The sequence below is a fragment of the Abramis brama genome (genome assembly GCF_963993115.1).
Source record: "Abramis brama genome assembly, chromosome: 20".
NCBI lineage: Eukaryota > Metazoa > Chordata > Actinopteri > Cypriniformes > Leuciscidae > Abramis > Abramis brama.
In genome coordinates, this window is record NC_139982.1 from 24401954 (window position 1) to 24425954 (window position 24001).

Sequence of the window (24001 nt, forward strand, 5' to 3'; positions counted from 1 at the left end):
CACAGTGAATCAGTCAAAAAAATTATTGAGCACTTATTTTGTGACTGCAAGCTCAGAAAAACTCTGAAAATCATGCTGAACATCAAACATTTTGCCATCTCCTAGTACAGGAAATACCCTCAACTCTAATACCATCCCATCTAAAGGTAAAACATGTATTAGTTCAGGGTTAGTCCAATGTTACATCTAGCATTAGTCAGGGTTATTTCCCAGCCTGGATCAATACAAACTGGGGTGGATTAGAGTTCATAGAGAAATGAAGGGCTGGCGGGCACAAACCGTAGCGTCAAAAGGCGAGCAAAGTGTACATACTGCATTCATAGAGAGCGGGTTTTACAGTGAGCAGATCTGCTGACGTGTGACTGTCACTGGCTGCAGTTGACAATGGGACAGAGTGCATTGTGGGAAATAAGATTAGCTGCAGTGTGTTCTAGAGTGTTAATGTCACTAACTTGAACATGGTGGGGTCAGAAAGTGACAAAATAATAAAACAAGGTATTAAATAGAAGAAAAACAAATTAACATGCAAGAAAAGCAAGAGTTATTTCGTGTTTACACATGGTTATTATTGTTAGCTAAAACTAAAACCATAAAAAATGTATAATTTCTTCAAATAAAATAGGCTGAAATAAAAAATGAAAAAATATATATATATAAAAAGTAAACTTATTTTATTTCAGCTAGTTGCCAAGACAACATTTATCATTTTCATTTCATTTAGGCTACGTTGTACTAAAATAACAAAAACTAAATAGACAAAAAATATTATCTAAATATAGACAAAAAAATAATATCTAAACTAAACTTTGACGCTCAGAGAGCGCTCAAACAAACAGGAACGAGAGTGTTTGAAAGCAACCAGCGGTTACCGAATATACTCGGTACTATAGGTAGCCTATACTGCGGAAATGCTGGTACTGTCAACTTCTTTTAGTGCCGACTGAAACCGGTACGTTTGACAACCCTAATAACCTGTATTAATTTACTTTAGAGGTTTTAATTTACTTTTTGTCAATTAATTACTGACAAAATGCTTAACCAAAAGGAATTAAATTAATATATTAAAAACATACAAAAGTTTTTGTGAAGAAAGATGATCTCACACCGGTAACAACCAGATGCATCACTGCTGGTCACCTTTAGCTCAAGCTGAGCTGGACAGCTGTCCCTCAGTCGGACGTCCATCCAACCCAACACAGCTGTTACAAGCAGAGACCAATGTCATCGGGTCACTAGAGCTGTGTCATGTGTGCCACCTTCCTGCAAAGCTGCACTTGACAGACTGATCCAAAAGCTCACAGAATCAATAGTGAGCTAGTGTTGCTTGTCAATGTATCGCCATCGCATCTTCTTGAAATGATAGGATTCTTTTTAAACGAATTTAGATAAAAAATAATACAAAATATTTTAATTTTAATATTAAGATAATAGAAAAATTTAATTAAATACAATTGATTAAAACATAAAAATTTAAAAAAAAGAAGATTTTTATATAAGACAAAAGGTTTAGATTTTGATAAGACAAGATAAAAAAAATTATAGAATTGATTTGTTAAGATTATATATATATACATACACACACACACACACACACACACACACACACACACACACACACACACACACACACACACACATTTAATATTACATATTATATGTTACAAGTCAGCCCATTTGAACTTAAGACTTTCAATTAATTAACCAAAACATAAAAGATAAAATGTAATCAAAGCTGACCTCATTCCTAATTAAAAAATTGCTGGTTTAATTGAACATTATTCTAAATAAGAAAATTGTTCATATAATTTATATAAAAAATGTTTTCTGTTTCTGAAACAAGCTTTTATCTGATGTAACCATGGGAAAAATAATATTAATATTTAATAATATAGCCTAACATTTAACTTTTGCATGACTGATGAATTTGCATTCATCGATTCAATGAAAACCCAATGGGAAAAAAATCAAATATCATTTGGTTTTACTCGGATATCCATCATATTACAGAACTTAAATGTGATGCAAATTAAGATAATATGAGCAGTAACATCAAACATAGCTGGAATAAAAATCAACAGAGGAATATTGTGAAAAAAATGACTGTAATTTGACAGCCTATTAGATTAGTTGAAACTGCAAATAAGAATGATGGAGGAAGAAAAAAAAAGCAAAGCGAGGAAAAATGGATGACAAATGTCATATACAGTGGCAACCTTGGTTTCCCACGGCAAAACAGAAAAAGAGAGAGAGACCGACCAAGGGGTCCATCCACGGTTCACAGACTCTTTTCAGCCCCAGAATGGAATCAAACAAGAATGAAATAGAGAACGAAAGGATAAACTGATACAACGACACACAAAAAGGAGGAGAGTAGTGGAGTAGATAGTTATCGAGAATAGAGATAAGTTATTGAGCAGTAAAATGTGCAGGAATAACAGGAGGGCGTGTCTTACCGTTGTAGGAGAGGCGGGGCTTGCTCAGACACATGATGAAGTGAACCTCCATCTCATTGGATGCCACTGATTTGGAGCAGACAGGACACTTAAATCCTGGAGAGGAAAGAGGAAACGGCATCGTCAGAACTCTTGAACCGTCAAGAATCAGCTGTGACAGTGATGCAGCAGTCTGATGACTGCCAATGCCATAATCCTGCGCAACATGTTGTGTTCCTATCGGCCTGCTGCAAACGCATTAGCTCACTTTGTTGACACAAAGCTTTTTTAACTTAAACTTACACTTTACAAACACATACATCAATGTCACTTGTTCACCAATGTCATTATGACATCGGCGGCTACAAAATGCTCATGTTAGGCTGGTATCGGCAAACAAACATTCATTTTCCTTAGCCTGGGATTAGTTCCACATACCTTACCTGCATCCTAAGAGTTTTAGACTAGCATATATGAGAGCAGTGCCATCATATACCACTGTTCAAAGGTTTGTGGGTTGGTAATTACAATTTTTTTTTTTTTGATAGAAGACCCTTATGCTCACCAAGGATGCATTTATTAAAAAAAACAAAAACAAACATTAAACCTGTAAAATTATGAAATATTTACAATTTAAAATAATTACAATTTTTTTTTTTTTTTGTATATATTTTCAAATGTAATGTTTCAGCATCATTACTCAAGTCTTCAGTTTCACATGATCCTTCAGAAATCATTGGTTTGCTGCTTAAGAAACATTTCTTATTATTATCAATGTTGAAAACAGTTGTGCTGCTTAATATTTTTGTGAAAACCATTTTTTTCTCTCATAAGTAGAAAATTCAAAAACAGCATTTGTTTGAAATAGATTTTTTGTAACATTAAAAACTGTTAACTTCATTTTAATGCATCCTTGATGAATAAAAGCATTACTTTCTTAAAAACAACAACATATGAATGGTAGTGTAAATTAAAAATAAAAATGCTGAGAAATGTAGGCTTCACAACATAATAATCTACAGTATAAAAAATGGATATCAAATTTTTGTTATTTAATTATTATTATGTTTACCAGTCAGGTCATCTAAATGTAAAATTATTGGAAATGAGTATTGCACAATTAGATATTTAACAGCGACCAATGGCGATAAATGAATAAATATCGGCTGATATGATACAGATATTTATATTATATTTAAAAATATTTACATTTGCCTTCAGATATATGTTTTGTATTGCAATGTCCATGCAGTTTAGAGTAATATAATATGCTTTAATAGTATAAAATAATCCAGAAAAAAGCATTTTTGTTGTCACATTTTGTAGACCTCTATACAGATCAACAGTAAAAATGGTCACGAAATGTAACTATAGTCGGAAGCCCTGACTAGTCCATTACCATTATGCGATAAAGCGCAACACTAGCATCAAATCAACAACCAAAGGGAGCATCGGCTAACATCCTGTCCCTCTGACATCAACCGAACGCCCAGAGGGGAAGATAGAAAGAGAGAGCCATTCACACATTGAATCTCATCCCACTGAGCCGGGCTGTGTCCTTCATAAACACAGACGCAGCGGCAGGTCATTGAGGCTCTGTTTGGCACCGTACATCCCATCGTGATGCCCAAAGTCCTTGTTTTGAACAGACAGCAAAGCCTACGGGCCTTTTCGCAAGATTCGTGTCAACGTTTCTCAGTGCACTGAACTCTAGGGTGAGAAGTGGCAAGCAAAGGTGTTGTTCCTTACCAGACTTTGATGAATGAATTCACGTTCACCAACTATTTGAAAACTTGCCACGTCAGCGTGGCTTATAAAAAGCAGGCTGGTGAGTTTGGGGGCTTTTATTGGAGAAGGTGCAGGTGTGGTTTTGAAACTGTACTGTACATGAGGGCCTGACCTTGCAGAAAAGGCTCAAAACTGTACAACTCCCTGGTGGATACTACAAGTTGCATGCAGTATTCTCGAGTTTAGGAAAGAGGACTGAAGAGGAGGCCGTTTCCTAATTGCCTGGAGGGTGGATTTTTAGAAGTCCTGAACCTGATTGGATTTCCGCCGAGAGAATCTCTCTTTGTTCAAGATGTGGAGCCGTGGTTTGAGAGGGGCATTGTAATTCTAAATCTAATTAATGGAAGTTTTACACCATTTCAGTGCTTATGTTGATAATTATTTAGGGTGAAGACAGGTTGTTTGCCCTGTGGGAGCAGCATAAAAATTAAGCTGGATAAGATCTCTGGTTAACTTCAGAATTTTGCTGATATTTCTGTTTTAAATGAGGTAGAAAAAAGCAATAGCATTACAGTTCATCCAATTAGAAAAATTCTGTCTTTAATTATTCAAGCCTGTTTTGATGAAAAGACTTGGTCTTGGAAAAATAGTCTTGGAATCATCAGTAGGAATGTACTGAAAAGCACAAATCAATAAGTAATGCTTTGCATTATATGCCAAGCATGTTTATGAAGATATGGAGTGACATAATAGTATGATTCCCAGTTTTGGTGCAAATGTTAATGTTAAATGTTAAAAAATGTTGCCAGGTCAAGCAAAAATTAGATTTACTATCCTGATGGGAAAAGTTTCTTCAAAAGTGTCTACTCTTGTGTTGGAAGAAAAAACAGCAAATGAGTTTGGAACAACATAAGGGTGAGTAAGAGATGAAAAAAAATCATTTTGGGTGAACTTCAGTAAAAGAAAGCAGGTGCAGACAGTCTAATGAACAAAAGCCATGCCAGAAAAAAGTGAGACAGAATAAGAATCCAACCAGAGCCAAAATGCAAAGTCAGTAAAAACACGGCACAAAGTTAATGTAGGGCTGAAGACAGTCCCATCTGTCAATATAACCCACGTTCGATACTCTCCACCCCTAACTCTAGAGCAGGGTTCACCAATCTCGGTCCTGGAGGGTCGCTGTCCCTGCAGAGTTTAGCTCCAACCAGCTCCAACACACCTGTTTGAAAGTTTCTAGTATGCCTAGTGAGACCTTGATTAGCTGGTTCAGGTGTTTAATTGGGGTTGGAGCTAAACTCTGCAGGACAGCGGCCCTCCAGGACCGAGATTGGTGAACCATGCTCTAGAGCAGTGACGGTTCTAGTGGGAATGTGTAGCAAGAGACCATTTCCTAAGTGGTGCCTCTTTGTAAATTGGCACCACTATATTACTATATACAGTATATATAATAAGTCAAAAGTACCCAGTACTGGTACCAAGTCAATATAAACACTTTATAAATTATATAATATACCAGTCTTTCAGCAGTACAGTTCAAATTGGTATACGTTTAGGCTACTGTTTGCCTGTCATTATATCATTATTATAAACAAGTATTACTTTTAACTAGATAAAAAACTAAAATATGAATTTTTCTTCTGGCCTGGTCGGATCACAGCAAAAGCTAAAACTAGCTAATGCTAATACTATAATAAGAATTTTGTGTGTCTGAGAGGCGGCTTTCTGTGTGCGCGCACAGCTCACAGCACGCAAGTAACGAATTAAATGACTTTTTATGGCATCTTGTGCTTAAATGGCTTAAAATCACTTGAACGTTTAAACTGATAAGACTTAAAAACACGTGAAAATTATAAACTTACTTGAAGCAATACTGGCCTGATCTTTCAGACAGGTGATTATAGTTTTAGGGGCGTTGAGACGACAGACAGAGTGACTAAAGCCCCCTAAAAGCGGTCTAGAACCGCCCCTGCTCTAGAGTGCGTCTTCACTTTAGCGCACACCCCAACCTCTAAATCCCACCCCAGGAACCCATGATGATGCCTGACCCAGTTTTCCCTAGGCTGCTATTTTCAGGCATTCCTTGGGGACAGATGGAGAGAGAGAGAGAGAAAGAGCGATGGAAAGAAGACTGAAGTGGAAAACGGAGGTGTGGAAATCTCAGACAGGGATGTCCCATCTCCTATGAGGTGTGATTCACTGAAACAAAGCTACAAAAGGGGGGCGACGGGGTTCCATCTGTCAACACAGAGAACTCGAGTCGCACATGCGAGAGAGGCCAACTGTCTCTACTACCACAAATATCGCATAGCGCCGAAAATATCAACAGCAGCTCACCGCAGCAACAAACAGACCAGACGTCTTTCATGCCAAACCGGCCATAATGAAAATGAGCTTATGAGATCAAGTCATTAGACTTATTAAACTTATTTGTAAATTACCTCAGCTGACCTTGTCCAAGTGGATTGTTGGTTCATCTCCAAGAGCAACAAAGGTTTTGCTTTTCATGTCAAAAATCTTTAAGTATAATCTCATCTTCATGTCATTCCGAACCCGAATGACTTTCTTTGATCTGTGGAACACGAAATGAGGAATTTAGAATTTTGTCCTGATTGCTGCTTTTCATGTAATTGCAACGAATGGGGACTGGAGCTTTCAAGCTTTGAAATGGATGCAAAAGCAAGTGGTCCATTTGACTATTATTCAAGTTTTCAGAAGTAAAAAAATTGCTTTGTGTGAGAAACAGACCAAAACTAAAGTCATTTTTCACTGACAATCTTCTTCCAGTGAGCTAAAACCCTGAGACTGATTCATTGAGTCGGTATATTGAACTCAAGAATCAAATCAGTCCAATGAGTGAATGAATCATTCAAACGGGTTTTGTGAACTGAATCTGATGTCTGTTGAATTTTTGTTTTACCACATGCACATTTAAAGATGCACAAAGTAGAAAAACTCAGTAGGGAAGATTTTCAGTGGCACAAATTTCAGTTTGTTCCATAGCTATTGTATGACTTCAGAAGACTTAAATATAGTGCACAAATCATGGACTACTTTTATGGTACATTAGCATCCTGTTTAGCATCCTGCTTAGAACTGAGTAAACTATCACTTAAAATATGAAGTTCAGAAGCTAGGCATCATGGCTTGAACCTTTTAAATAATGTTGGGATTCTGATGAGGGCAAGAGTTTATGTAAAAAGGCTGGAATAGAGCGATGGGCCCCTCAGTCAGTGCAATCCTAAAGGCTGCTGGGAAGACCAGCTGCTTGCTCTCACAGTGCGTGGCTTAATTAGACACTCTGTTGGTCTTAATGAGCTCTGGCTCAAGCCTGGACATTAATGGGAGACTGAGCGTTTGGAACTTTCTGTCTGTGGGTTAATTGCCACTGTTGGTCAAGGGGGACAGCTAATGGTCAAAAAGACCCCAGGTAGCCAGCCCAATCGGGCCAATTGCGGCTGAGTGTCGGCTCAATCGGCCATGTTCTGGCAGCGGCTCACCAAAAGTGAGCTAGCTCTGGCCCAGTAATGGTTGCCAGATTTGGCTAGGCTTTGGATGTGGGGATTTGGCCCGATTTGTGCTGAGGCAAGGCACATTTAGCCACATTCAGCCTGATTACGGACCATAAGGGCTGGTCTGATTTTGGATGAGATATGGCCATACAGACCCGGCCCAGTTTAGGTTGAGTGCTGGGGGTGGGTCTCCATTTACAATGTAGGGAAATTGTATGTAGCAGTGACCCTTAAGCTTAATATCCTTTCCCTGTCAACATTGTTATTTATTAGTCAAGTCACCTTCATTTATATAGCGCTTTTAACAATATAGATTGTTTCAAAGCAGCTTTACAGTGGGAAATTACAGTAACAGAGATTGTTTTGGCTTTACAGCAGCTCTAGAATAAAGTTACTGTCCAGCTAAAGTTAGTTTTGATCGACTGATTCAATTTGTTGCAAAGATCATTAGTTATTAACTTAGGGGCCGCGAACACGACACCGTTCTAACAGAAAACACTCAACGTGCTCCGGCCCACTCATCCGCACAAAACAGTGGCTGGTGGCTCGAGAACGCAAACCCTGAAATAGATTCCAAGGTGCAAGCCTTGAATTTTTTTTTTGAGAAAAGGTTATCTCTGCGCAAACCTCAAAACCACAAACCTGCGAAAACGCCGATGGCGTGCACATGCGCATCACGTGTTTGGTCTACAGGTATTTATTAGTGTATTTTTTAATATTTTTTCCCCACATTCTCTTTTTTCTTAACTAACGGAATTTGTAAATTAATGATTCATTCAAATAATAAAACAAGCTTAAAATGGTTAAGGAAACTTTAACATTATTTCTGCTATATGAGTTCAAGACATGCGCACTAGCTGCGACATCTAGTGAGGACACCAGGTGGACTTTTTGTGCTGCTTATTGCCAGAAGACCAGAAGAACTTCGTGCTAGCGTGGTGAGTAAACCTTTGATAATCTAACATATAATATCATTTCAATAAACCTTTCTGCAGATATATAATCAAAGTAATGTTTATTTATAATGAAGCTATAAGCGTGAGTTGGCTGACATAGCGCTAGAATTAAGCTCCAACCCTGATTAAATAACTTATAAAGTTATTTTTATATCAAAGTTGTTCACTACACTTGCAGCACCAATCAGCATCATAAAAACAATCCAGGCTTGAGACTCAGAGAGCATCTGCACATATCTGAAATTGAGTCATTACGCTCCGCATCTGTTAAAGTGTCCCCTGGCTCTCTTCCTCTGAGCTGACGTGTTCTTCAAGCAGAGCTGACTGCTCCGTCTCATCTCCATGCATTTTTGATGATACCTCTGCATTTAGTTCTTGCTCCGTTTCCCACGGCCAAAGATGAAGTCAAATATGTATACAGACGCTCATGCCAAGACTCTAAACTCTGCAAACCAAAATTCCCAAGACTCAAAGACATGTTGCGCTGTACAAAATACTATTTTCTCTTCGAAATTGTAAACATGGGACCTTTTTCAGCATGTCAAGTCAAAGAAAAGCAAGCAAAAGTAAACATTTACGGAAGCAATTCAAAAACAAAGACAACTAAAAATCTTCTAGCGTACTGCTTTTTTAAATTCAAAAATTCTTCAATATGTAAAATAGTACGCAATATACAATGATAAACATTTGCTATCAGTGATAAATATATTTAGTCACATGACTTCACTATGTTACATTTAATTCTACAAAGTGTCCAGTCATCTTGGGAATGCATTCAATTATATTTTAAAATAAAACAATAATAAAAAACTAATTCAAAATCTTTTTTTTTTTACAAAAAGTGAACTGTGATTGGTTCTTTTAGATGTCAATTAAATGTGTCACCAAGTCATATATATCATTTTATTAAATTCTAGCATTATAGTACTGTGTGTAGAATTTCAGAAAATTAAAGAAAACTTGAGAGTGAGTCAGTGAATTAAACTCAACAACCAAATCACTCCAAATTCAGGGAACAAATCATTAAATGATTCATTTGATTAATCAAATAATTTGTGAAATGGATCAAGTCAAGTCAAATTACAATTTGTATAGCGCTTTTCACAATACACATTGTTCCAAAGCAGCTTTACAGAAAATCATGATGTTAATGTTCATAATATCTTAATATCTATGCCTTATCAATCAAGCAGTTGAGATATGCCATATATTATATATCGCTCTACGCAATTATAATTTATGCGCATAAAGTTGGACGTTCTAATATATCCAACTTTACATAAAGAGTTGGGAGATAAAATAGTTACATTTTGTGACAAAATAAAAAATCCAAACCCAAAGTGATACATAATGGGAAGAAATTATTTTAAAATGAATTATAAAAATTATGAAAAAAAAAAAACAAAGAAGAAAAAAGACAAACTTAAACTAAAATAAAAAAGCATGTTTGTGAATGTATGTATATGTACAGTTGTAATCAATGTTATTCAACCCCTATTGCAAAACAGTTTTATCAAATTTACAGACTTTTAGCTGTTTGCAATGAATGAACAAATCAAACAAAAGTAATTGAAATAGCTCAACACTACAAATGTTTCAAGTGGTTTCCCTTAAATCAAATGAAAATGCAACTTTTAATGACTTTTAATGACAGACTCAAAATTATTCAACCCCTTCATGGCAAGCATCTTTAGTAGGCTACTTAGTAGAACATCCTTTTGCTGTTATGACCTGCTGCAAATGAGATTTAAAACCAGACACCAGCTTCTGGCAGCGTTTCTGAGGAATCATAGACCATTCCTCATGAACATTGGCCTCCAGTTCAGTAATATTCTTGGGTGCTGAAACCGCCTTCAAATCCCACCAGAGATTTTCTAGTCAGGTGACTGTGATGGCCATTGTAGAATCTTCCAGGACTTCTTCTGCAACCAAGACTTGGTGGAATTTGAGGTATGCTTGGGATCATTGTCCTGTTGGAAGGTCCAATGACGGCCAAGCTTCAGCTTCCTCACTGACGGCATGACGTTTTCTCCAAGGATTTCCTGATACTTGAGTGGATTCATCTTGCCTTCCACACACTGCAGGTTTACAGTGCCAGAGGATGCAAAGCAGCCCCAGAGCATCACTCTTTTCAGCATATGCTTCATTCTTCTTCCTCCGGACATACCGCTGATCCATAGGGCCGAAGCTTCCTTTTTCGGCCCCGTCCAGGTGTAACCACTGTACCCTTAACTTTGAACTTGCGAACTATGCTTCCAACGGTTTCTCTGGGAACATTTAGTTCTTTTGCTATCTTTTTGTATCCTGTTCCTTGTTTGTGAAGGGCGATGATATCTTCTCTTAACTTTTTGGACCATTCTTTTGACCATATTTGGACCAACATGCAGTCAAACGTGACACTCAACAAACCAAGCCAGTTCAGACATTTCATGTGTTCTAGCTCAAGCCCACCTGGTGCAACTAATGAAGCCCTTAATGAAGTTGCTTGAGACAACACCTGTTTTGCAGATTTGTGCTGATGTGAGGGATTCTATTCAGGGGGTTGAATAATTTTGAGACTGTGGAAGTTGCATTTTCAGTTGAATTTGGGGAAACCACTTGAAACATTTGTTGTGTTGAGCTATTTCAATTACTATTGTTTTATATGTTTATTGCAAACAGCTGAAAGTCTATAAATTTAGCCAATAAACCTGTTTTGCAATGGGGGTTGAATAATTTCGATTACAACTGTACATATATACATTTATAAATACATGTATGTACATGTACATTTGTTTTCATTTTTTATATTAACCCTAGTCAACTCTCAATCAAAGTATTGATCTGTGTCTCCTAACAGGGTGGCCTGAAAGGTTCAGTGTTTCCTAAACAGTATTTAAACAAAATGGTTGATTACAGTGAGGGCATTAACAGACACCAGCGATGCTTAATCAATCAGCATGACTCTCTAAAGGACTCGATGATTACATCACAGAACTGCATTGCCGAGAGAACCCAATGCGCGACTGACAAACTGTTTGAGACTATTCATACAGTGTCTTAATAAATACACTGTGTGACTTGCGGCCTGCTTGAATGTTACTTTCAGAGTGCTCTGACATCAAGCAAATAAGAATATGTCATGATATTTCAAGCAGAAGTGATTAAAGGAACGATAGCCACTTGTAAAGACAGATAGGCCTTTGTACAAGCAGGAAACACTGCATGACTCAGCAGAAAACCACACACAAAAACAGGTCAAACCATTAAAAGGTGTTAAGCGCCTTCAGGACTGACTAGAAACTGCCCAGAAGATAGTGACTTCCTGTGACCGTTCATTTGTCATAACACACTGCAGCTTAGCACGGTACACACATCCATCACTGCTTGCAGAACTTTAAAGCTCGGTTTCACTCGCCAGCCTCTTTCATTAAAAAAATATTGATCTGTAAAATATATAACTACTCTGGGGACATGGTGAACCATCTCTAACGCTGAAGTCAGAGAGATTGGTGTTTAATGTCTCGTTGCTATTAAAATTCCCCCTTTTCGGTTAAAGCTTGACAAGCAGAGCTAATTTCTCCCAGCCTGACCTTCAATTGGGTTTAGAAAAAGGGATACAGCCGACGCACATGTGCACCAATACAATGGCAGAACTCCATTGTCTGCTCTTCTTAGGTGAGGTTTATGTCGTTGTACATCTTGCAATGACTCTGACAGCAAACAGAAAGAACACTGTAAAAAATTATTGTTGGTTTAACTTAAAAAAGTATGCAACCAGGTTTCCTTAACATTTTAAGTTCATTGAAATTAAAAAATGGAGTTAATAAAATGAAGAAGATTGGTTTAATCAACAGAAACTCAAAATATTATGTTATCTGAACCACATAAAAAAATTAAAAAAAGTTTAAATTCCATTTAAACAGTGTTCAGTAGGCAGTGGAAGTTATCATAACAGCTACATTCATTGTGTAAACAGTAGAACAAACAATAGAAACTATATTCAGAAATTACCTTTTATGATGTAATGTTTAAAGTGGGATTTACCAGCCTAAGACGTCACTATAATTCTTTTTTTAGAGATACTACATGTGTGCCCATAGTTATTAGTGGTAAACAGTATAATTGCCACATATTATATTATAAAAAGTAGATATACATAATTTGTGCAAAAAGGAACCTAGCATTTATTAATAAATTAGGGATTTATATTAGGGATATATATAATATTTATTATCACAAATTATAAATAGACAGACAGACAAAAGATAGACATGATATACAGTAGGGTACATGTACATACTGTATATATACATAGTATTAGCATGATTATTCGTGATAAATCGCATCTAACATAAAAGTTTGTAAATATAAAATGTGTATATATACTGTATATATATATATATATATATATATATATATACATATATATATATATACATATATAAAAATACATTCATACACACACACACGTGTATATATGTATACACACACACAGACACTTATTGCATATATATATATGCAATATATTATATCATAAATGGATAAACATAATGTATAGACCTATATGTATATATATATGAAGTATATATAGATTTTGAAAAACAGATATAAACTAATCATGTAAGGATATATATATATATATATATATATATATATATATATATATATATATGAAATGTTTTATATCATAGAGCATGTAGACTAGTCAAAGCATATACAATTTACATTTTTCTCTTATGTCAACTACCTAGATAAATAAAATGATAAAAAAAATTATTTTATGCAATATTTAGAACAAATTTACTCACAAATTTTTAAAAACTGGACTTTTTTAACTCTGAAGTTCAGACCAATGAATAATCGGCCTCACGTCACGGTAACATGTAGAATATATTGTTAATTTATGCACAATTACTCGATTCTGCAATTATGAGACAGTACATGGTATTTTGTAATTTGCCGGTTGGTTTACACTGTATATCACTTTCATCAATGGCATAATGATTTATTAGTCTAACACTCTGAAAGGAAAGAGCAGAGGGAAAGGAGGAGTGCAGGAGAAGAGCGAGACAAGGACGTAAACATGGTGACACAGCACTGTCGAAGGAGGGAAGAGAGCGAGAGAGTGAGAAGACAGCGTGACAGCTTCCTTTAAAGCAGTGCCCATCAGGACAGTATTCCTGTGTCTGCATGCCGCCTCACAACAAGCAGCTTTGCTGTTTGAAGCCTCGGATTCGAGAGCAGACGAGTCAAGGGCATTCCCTGTCACTAGTTGCGAGGGCGTTGTGTATTAGCTTATTCAGCGCAAGTGTGTTTGTGCGCAAGTACCTCCATATCACTTTGTCGGTTATACACAAACACATCAATTTTAAGTGTTTATATACCATACAGTCACAGAGGATATTTTTATTGCTCACCGGTTGCTCTTTCACAGCTTCACAGTTGTTTCATTATGTCGACTCCATCTCACATGTTTCAGCTAAGATATTTTACATATTAGCAGAAATTAATTAATTATAGAAAGAAAGGACTGAACTATAAAATAATAGTGAATACCACAGATCTGATCACGTGGTCCCGGAAGAATGTGATGAGAAATGCTTGAAATCTTACTGATTGCAGACTGATATTATGATTGGTATCTTGGCAAATCTGAGTACAGTTTGAGATTGTTGAAATCTCTTCTGAAGCTCAAGAAATGACACGTGAGATTACTAGGGATGCGTTGATATTAAAATTATGGCCGATACAGAAGTATATCATCAGCAGCATAACTGTTTTCAACATTTTCTTGAGCAGCAAATCAATGATTTCTGAAGGATCATGTGACACTGAAGACTGGAGTAATGCTAAATATTCAGCTTTACCATCACAGATATAAATGATATTTTAAAATATGTTAAAATAGAAAACGGCTATACAGGTTTTCACTGTATTTTTGATCAAATAAATGATAAACATTGCTAAAGATGACATTTATCAGTTTTATTAAAATATTAATAATATGTGTGTATATATTGCTGGTAAAGCTAGTTAGGTTGGGACCAGCACACCAACATCCAAAATGATTCCAAAATAATTACAGATTTTGGAAATGACCAAGAGAGAACTAACAATGTCAATCGGTCAAGCAGATACTTGTTATCCCAGAATGAAAATAATCTCAGATTTATTGATCTGTCACTACATAGGCCTAATACACTGCTCCGAACATAACAAGGTTAAAAGACACAGATGAGCACACAAAGCATTTAAATGCAAAGTGCAGAGAGATATAGTGCATGAAAGAGATAGAAAGCGGCAACAAAAACAAATCAATATTTCATGTTGTTTTCGCTGCTTATCAGCTCTCAAAGAATGCTGTTTGCGAGGAGGCTTATTGTGTCTCGACACCAGCGGCGGCGGTCATCTGAATCGCTCCTGAATGGAACGGCCAGGATGCCCATACATGGACGTAACCGTGTTCACATGACATCAGAACGAACTCTCCTCAACTAGTTTCAACTTATTACCTTCAGTGAGAAAAGAACAGCTGTTTCCATGGCAACAGCAGAATGAGAGGGAGGTAATGACATGGAGAGGGAGAGGAGTGTCTGCCAGTGTGTTTATGTGTGTGTGTGTGTGTGGTTATAGATGCAGACATACTGTTTTCCTCTGTAAACTTCCTGATTACAGGATGTTGTTTTGGCCTTTGAGAGAAAAGACGGGGTATATTTTTCCCGTCGATAGTGCGTGACAATCACATAACAATGTGTAAGGTCTCAAAAGACAAGGAAGTGAGAACACAATGGTGAAAACCGAAGCAACCATTGTAAAACTACATCGCAAAGGTCCCTGGGGTGACACAAGTCACACTTGTGCTTGTCACAGGTTTATCTTTAGCCGGTCTCCGCTGTATAATGGCAAGGTTTGGTCCCCGCTCCATGGAAACTGTTGTCATGGCCTCTCGCTGTCTGCTAGGCGCTGCTAATTGGCCAGTCGTTTGCACTAGCGGCTCCTCCATTGAAGGAGCTCTGGCAGCTGTCATTCACTACATGCAGGAAGTGTGAGTAACGGGGCAGGGGGAAAATGTCTTTCTGGCGCTCCATCTCTCTCTCTCCCTCCCTCTGGGTCTCGATGAAATGAGTGTTGTGGGGGTGGCAGGCTTGTTGAGGCCGCATGTTAGACTGCAGACTGAAAACAGCGGTGGCAAGCGACAGGGTTGTCACAGCAACAGCCGACCTCCTTCAACTTTGCAGTGTGTAGCTGCGTTCCGATTCATAGGGGCCCTACGCAGTGTACACTGATCCATACGCACTAAGAAGGTGATATGTGTAGAAGTTCAGTGCAATCAAAACTTGATTCAACATTTGAGTCGAGTATAATGACACAACCTACTAATTTAATATACATTATCCTTTTGAAAATACCTGAGATGGCTTGAAGAACAGATAAACCATATACTGTCGCAATTATGTGTTTATTCTCTTTATGTTGAATCAGTCCAAATGTCTCTATTTGCAGTTTATTCAGCTATAGCGACAGCTGGATGGCTGCATCTGAAATCGCATACTCTCTTGAGGAGGTGCTTATTTTGAATAAGTAATAACTTCACGACCGCTAAAAAAGTATGTTCTATATAGTATGAATGTAATCTGGACGTACTGGATTCACCATGTTGGCCTTATCACATTACCTACCAGCATCAGTTGCGTCATTTCTCCACCACTCACAAATCCTCTCCCATGGCCTCATGGGATAGTAAAGTGTCTATCATATGCACACTTCAGAGTAGGTCATCCACTTTTTGCCTACTCTTTTGAGTAATATTGTACTGTTTTTTGCCTACTATATAGTAGGGAAGTATGCGATTTTGGATGCAGGCTTTGTCCATATTAGGGATTTCCTGGAATGTCATAAGTTTTATTACGCCTACGAGTCTCACTTGTGGACATTATGCGTGAGGGCGCACTCCGACGTAGAGTATGTATGAAACATAAATTACATGTGAGAGTTTGGCCCTGTCCCAAATGGCACCCTAAGCACTCGTGGTTCCAACGAGTCTGCACTTTCGTGACGTTACGCCGCTTTGACTGTCGGGAAGAAGTCTGATGCGGAGCTCGCTTCAGTGACAAGATCAAAAGTGAATATGTGTGCCATTTGGGAAAGGGCCTAAATATGCCCTTGCACTCTTGTAGACTTACAATGGCTGCTGCGTGTGTGTCCGTTAAGTCCATGAGACCGTAGAAGTTCTCATTTGTCATTTTAGGTTTTAGAAGGGTGCTCACGAGTGCCCCCTTTGCGGTCGATATTAATTGCGGTTCGATAAATAATTGCAATTTACTCTCTGTACAGTGGCCAAATCTGTAAGATAATGGAGTCAGAGGTTGGTGGTATTGCCCCCTTTTGCGCTCACTGTTGATCGTCAAGTCCTGCAGACTATGTGATGAGTCATTTTCGCAGAATACAAAAAACGTCCACACTGGGAACTAATTTTCTTGGCGTGTGGATAGAGTGTCTTGTCCGTTCGACAACTTAGAAGGTAGTAGCAGCTGCACGGTGTGTCTGCTTGTGTTTAGGTGGCAACCAGCGTTAAGGCGCCCACCTAGTGTATGTTGGGATGTCAACCAGATACTGGCGCTAGATTATCTATTATCATATGCGTACTATTCATTTTAAATATTACAGTTATAGCCAATACCATTATATTGCGACACCCCTAATATATACATATATATATATATATATATATATACACACACACACATATGTGTATATATATTTCCCACCAAACATTATACTTTTAAATAATTCAGCATACCCGAAATTCCCTAATTCAGAGGACAATACCAGGTGTGCGTGTCTGATTTTGTTTTAGGGCCTCTGTGTCTTCCTTTTGTGTCAGTAAGATGCAGCGCAGTGTATGTGCGTCTGTGTCTTTGCATAAATGTATTACACCCTGAGATAAGAGAGAGAGAGAGACCAGTGAGGCAAAGAAAAAGCAGAAATAAGAGAGTGACCTACATTTCTTGAATCGTGCTGCCAGACAGATCAGCACAGATGTTCCACAATCCCAACATTCCTAAAAGACTTCCACTGAAACCAGCACCGTAGAACTCTATTTTGGTTGCAATTAATGTAAAACATTTATGTTGACTTAAAATATCATCTTAAAGACTTCCATTGTGATATCAGCTCAGGTGTGAATATATATATGGTGGAAACACGCAGGAGCGAAGGCCAGTGAATGATTATTCAGTTTTAATGGCTGAGCAATAATGATTAAACAGAGCACTTTTAGTAGAGCGATTACTTTTGCTTTTAATCTGCTTGCATGCAGCAAACAGGTGAGTGAGTGCCTCAATAAGTTGACCAGGGAATTCATATGGAATGGAAATCATAGTTTCGACAAAAAGATCAGCAAATAAACAATTTTGGAAATTAAACACTGTTATCAACACAATGAGCGTACTTAATCTGAACAACTTCCAATGACTTTCTAATAAACAAATGTCCATTAGTCAACTTTAAATCACCAGTGCTTACTCTTGAAACAAAGGCAATTAAACAAAAGGTGCTTTGTAAGGAAACCATCACTACTATTGCTCATGCTTATAGTCCAGATAACCAGTCCCACACTGTTTGTGATATGAACATGAGTGACATCTCAAGTCGTGTGGTCTGTTGAGGGGAGATGTGCTAGTTCTTTTATAAGCAATCAGAATTATAATTTTCTCCTGGCAGGCAATAAAAAAAATCATATCCTAGGATCAGAATATCAGATAAACTTAGGTAGGTCCTAGCAATACCCTAGCAACCAGACAGAACACACTAGCAACCATTCAGAACATCAAAGTAATACCCTAGCAACCACCCAGAAAACACCAGCAACCATTCAGATCATTCTAGCAACAGCATAGTGATAACCTAGTATGGTGTGGAAGTGAGTTTTGCACAGACTAGCAGAACTTTCTGTTTCAGATAGGTATTGTTTGTTTTACATAGATTTTAATCCATTTTTATATTGACAATGCATACTGATATAATCAATTTTCAATAACAATTCAGAAGGAAATTCACCCAATTCAAATTCATCCTATGATCTTATTAAGAACAATTCATGAATTATTTTTTTTTACCTCAGACTTTTATTTTAAATCAAAATGTAATAACTGGATCTTCCAGGAAAGAAAGAAAGAAAGAAAGAAAGAAAGATTGACTCCAATTACCAAAGATGGTCACTGTAATGAAGTTAATGTAAATAACATGGATGACGTTTGACACAGGAGATAAATGAATAAAGCAAGTAGGCTTGAAGTTATATGTGATATGTTGCAAGTAGGCCAGCCACTGGTACAAACAGAACTTTTGTTTGCCTAGTGAGAATAAACAGAATTAACTTGTAAGACACTGATTGAATCCAGCCTCATTCATGCTTTGTGGAGCCTGTAGGGGGTTGATAGCTCTACAGATTATACAATCTTACCGTTTAGGCTACGTATCAAATCCATGACAATAATGTTTCTTCTGAAAAGTCAAACAAAACTGCAAAACATAGGCCTAAATGTGCTTTTGTTAAACAAAAGATGGGGTTTCTGTGCCACTAAAATTGCAAAAACAATGAGTGTCAAACAGGTTTCCTGAACACTCCCTCCATACGATTGGCCAGTCTAACAGATAGTCCCGCCCTAAACTCAAACAACCAGATCGATGTTTTGAAACAGATTACTACACTTTTTCGGAGGAATAAACCTAGGAAAGGCATACTAGTTGTTAAATAAAATTATAAACGAGTATCGAAACAAGAAAATATATGATATTTACATTTAAGGCAATATCAAAAAAAAAAAAAATACTGTCATTGGTGTTACTTGGTATACTCAGTTTTAATCAATAATATAAAAAAACATATATTTTTAAAAAATATATATTTACATTTACACTTTTTTTATGATGCTTTTAAAAGAGGGAAAAAAGTTTTCACATTTATGCAGTTTTAAATTATAGATGAACTGGGCTGTAATGTGTGGGTATGTTTAAGTCAGCGTTTCAGATGAGTCATTCCCATTTCATTAAGCGCTTGACATGAACATATACCTATTTACTAAGTCTTACTTTCAAACACAGGGGAACAGGCAGTAATTTTCCAAGAACAATTTCCCCTCGTGATCCCTGAACCCCACCCTTTAGAAAGGCACCTGACCTCCCCGGTGTTCACTGTGACATTCATTAACTCACAGTAGCAACCTGGCAACCTGTGTGTGATCACTGTTTAGAAGCCAAATCACACACACCATGACATTCAGAGCTGAACGCCTCACCTGCTAACATGAGCTACGTTCCCTGACAATAAGGGGAACCTCATTTGCTGTCAGTGAAATAACCTTTAAGGGAAAAACTGCGTGAGATTGTTTACATCTGGCATGTTTCCTCTGGAGGCCACATTTGGGGCTTGTTTAATGAGCAGCGAGGGACTGAGGCTGGAAGACATCAGAGCGCTGCGGCTCAGGCCTTGACAAGCCCAGTGGTGGTGTTTAAGTCCTGAATCAATCGTTCTTGTTCACTTCCATGCACTGACTCATATTTCTTTCTCTTCCTTTAGATGCAAGTGACTACTATCCTGTCTTAAAGGACTGCTATAGCATAAATATGATTTCACAGTTTGTGGTGAAGGAGCATTGTCTAATGGTTAAAACGAATGTAGCCTACGCATCACTGAACGAGTTCAATTTGTTAGTCTAAACGAGGCTCAGAGCAGCAATGAATGAGAAATTTCGATAACTTGAACAAAACGAATGAGAAAGACATCTTGCTCGTGAAAGGTCCACATCTCTTACGTTTAGTTCTGCTGACTAACAGTTGTTTGTTCAGTTTGTCAAGTGAGATAATCTCGAGCACAATAAGGACAGAAAGGTGTGAATGATCTATGAATATGTGGAATTATAACAATATATAATTAAAATAATGTATTATGTGGCTAAGTATAGCACAGGTACGTCTGTGAGATGTCTGCTATAAATCTGTTAATCTGGAAAGCATCTGCTGTGTAAAAACATCTGATAAACGTCAGTTTTATATACATTCTAAATCACCTTAAACATCTTAAAGACATCTTGTAAATGTTTATATGACATCTGACAGGAAACGTCCTAGAGACGTATTGCAGATGAGCAAACACTCTAAAATACATCTTGCAGATGTAAATGCAGACATCAAATAGACGTCTCCAAGATGTACATGTACTTGTGCTAATAGGGATATTATTGTCTTTTTTCTAAAGCTTGTTTAAAGATGGATCGTTGTCTTTGCTATAGAGTCGTCACTCGCCAGTTAGCATCACACTGGTTTCCTCGACAAAAACCCTATAGGATTTTCCACAGGCTTTCGGATTATTGAAAAACAAAACAAGATTTGTGATCACCAAAAGATTATGATACTTTTTTGTCCATCAAAATAATTTTCACAGATGAACACAACTTTGGTCAATTTTGAAGCCTAAATGCAGTCGCCAGAAGTAAAAAGCTAAAGGTAGGCTTATAAACGAACTACACCACGGCCCCAAGACTTCAACGTCACCATCACCTTTGACAGCTCTTTTAGTTTTTATCTAAAAACATTTTCTCAGAGAGTCTGAGTTAGAATGGTTTTTAAGAGCACAATTATAAGCATAACGCTGCTGTAAAAGCGGACTGAGTTAACCTGTTCAGCGGGATGACGTTTAACGTCCCTGACAGCCTCTGAAGTCCCATTTAGCCACTTGTTAGCATCCGCCTTTTTCAAAACACATAACAGCTTTAAAAATTTTTTTACAAGTGGGGTGATACTGATGTATTATATGTCATAGAATAAAATGTGAAAATGCCTTGAGCTTGTGTTCACCACAGACATTATTTCAGCCATTTAACCAAAATCCCATTAAAAAAACACATTGACTTCGGGACTATGGAACCGGAACCGGAAGTGCTAAAATGCTAACTCGTTTTGCATTTTCACCTAAGTGATGTCATATCTGAAACACTCTATTGCTCTATTGTGAGTGATCAGATATATCATTGTCAGAGCACAGATAAATCATTTATGATAAATACAACAATATTTCTTAGAAAATAGGAATTGCCTATTTTGATTTCACGGTGACTTTAAATTCATGCGAAACAAAAATGAATTAATGTAACAAATCGGCTCAGCGAATTATTCAATGACTTTCTCGCACACAAAAAGAAACTCCATGGTCCATACCTACAAACCAGTGAACAAATCTTTTTGGTGAAGTGATTAAAAAAATTCGAGTCACTGGGACGAATCAATGTCCCTACCACTATGAGCCAGTCGGAGAGACATATTGTGGTTCGAGCTAAGCGGATGATAACAATTGAATCCCCCTCCCAATTAAATCACAGGCTGCAACCTGGCTTATTAACGTCGATTCGCGCCAGTCGAGTCCAGCCGTTGGTCAGACAAGTCTCGTGCGCATTCCCCCTCCCGCCGGCGCGAAAACTGGAGCAGCAGCAGCAGCAGCAGCATATGCCCTCAAGTGATATTCCGTACTACATGTGGTGGCATCGATGTAGCTTTGTGCCACTGCGCCCTGTAAATGCGGAGTTTGAGTTATCACTTACCGCTGTGGGCGCTAAACCATCGGGGCGCGATGTGCAGGGGCAAAGTGTCTGCCAACGACGCCCGGGATCCCAGGTAAAGCATACCGTCCGTGTGGTGCCCCCCGCCAGTTTCTTGGTATCCGTTCCCGTTATGAGCAGGATCCGAGCCAGACCCCCCTCCTGCTCTGTCCGTGTCTGTTCCTCTGGGGGTGTAAAACCCGAAGGGCACCGTGGCGCTGTGATCTATGCCCATCCCCGCCACGGAGCTCACCGAGCGGCTGCGCAGTCCCATCGTGCCACCTGGCCGGTAGTGCCCGAAGTGGGCCGAGGGTGGCACCGCGCTGTCATCTGTCGAGACACCGGGAAAAGCACCCCGGGGCCGCCCCGCCGTACTCTGTTTGCCCCCCATCCAAAAGTATCCGCTAAAAATGGGTGGGGGTGTCGCGGAAAGGGTGTCACGGATCGCCCTGCGGCGCTTCTCGAGCCTCCTTTCAAACAAGCGACCAAAACAAGCGCTAAAATCCGCGGTTGTCAAGTCTGACTAAAACAGCTGTGTCTCGCAGACGCAACAGCCCATTTTCCTGGTCGAATCATGGACCTAAAGTCTCAATAATCACCTTAACTCACGAGGGAACAAGGGGGTGATAAAGCCGTTCGCGCGAGCAAAAACGCAACACGTTCTCCGCTTAAAAGCAACTGACAGGACAGCCTGCCCAGAATCACCACGCGCAACAACACATCCGCAGTACTTTGAATGCGAAGGCTCTCTCTTATTCAAAGAGGAATGACTCAAAATACATCAGTCATGATGCCCGTTCAGTGTAGCCTACACGTCCAGGTCCGCTCGTCCTCCCTCCGTCTGCCTGGAGATTCGGGTCAGCGTGTGCCGCTCCCCTGCACGCGCAGATCCGTCCGTGCGCTGCTGCTGCTCCGAGACAATAGAGGCGGTTACTGCGCATACGCGGATTAACAGTGGCGAGATGTGCTGTAAACGCGAGCATGGATTTACAACATCTAGCCCAAACAATCAATTATTAAGAAGTTAACACAGACAACGTCTCGCCTCCAACAGCCGCTTGGTGATCTGAATATGGTGTTAAAGGAGGACAGAGATGTGACCCAGTAACGTTGCCGGCCCGGCAGACATTGTTTAATTTAGGTACTCATGTTTTCGTTTGCAACCATTCAGTCGAAGGCCTTATGCATGCTTGAGTTGCTATCTGAAAATCAATGGTCTTTCATGTCCATAATGGGGCCAAAATTAAGTCAACAAGCCATGCAATCTCAGGGGCATTTGACAGACAAAAAGAAAACCATGTTTAGTCAAAATGTGCATCTTTCTCTGTCAGTTTGCAATTTAATGTAATTTATGGCACGTCTGTTTTATTGCCAATTATTTAGTATGTTGCATTATTACACACACATTATAATAGGAAAAAAAAGTTATGTGTGTGTTAATAAAATAAAGCAAATATAAGTTATAGAATGTGATAGTAATAAAATCACCATTTATTGTGATAGTAAAATTATCACAATAAATGGAAAATCCATATTTGCAATTTGAAAATATGAAATAAAATACAATAGGCCTAAACTTCCAGCAAGACAAAGCATCTCTCTCTGCTGTATTGCTCGCAGTAAATCAATACATTATGCTTATTAATATTTCTGCATTCATAAATTAAGTTTGGACCACATCACTGATATCATAGTGTGCATTGCATTAAACTTGCTGAAATCTTTTAGAGGCATGATCTTGTAACCAGGACCGTAGACACCGATGTAAATTATCACATTTGCTTCCCCTGAGGCTTTTT

General features: G+C 38.2%; 1 protein-coding gene across 1 annotated transcript in view; it reads right to left on the reverse strand.

The window, feature by feature from the left end:
• Positions 1 to 23139, reverse strand: part of znrf1 (zinc and ring finger 1) — a 34981-nt gene extending 11842 nt beyond the window's left edge. Inside the window, exons 1-2 of the mRNA XM_084095724.1 lie at positions 22206 to 23139; positions 2454 to 2549 (exon numbers count right to left, since the gene is read on the reverse strand). Of these exons, the coding sequence (XP_083951850.1) occupies positions 2454 to 2549; positions 22206 to 22593 (484 nt within the window). The 5' untranslated portion in view covers positions 22594 to 23139. The remainder of the gene's footprint in view (positions 1 to 2453; positions 2550 to 22205) is intronic.
• Positions 23140 to 24001: the final 862 nt, after the last annotated feature.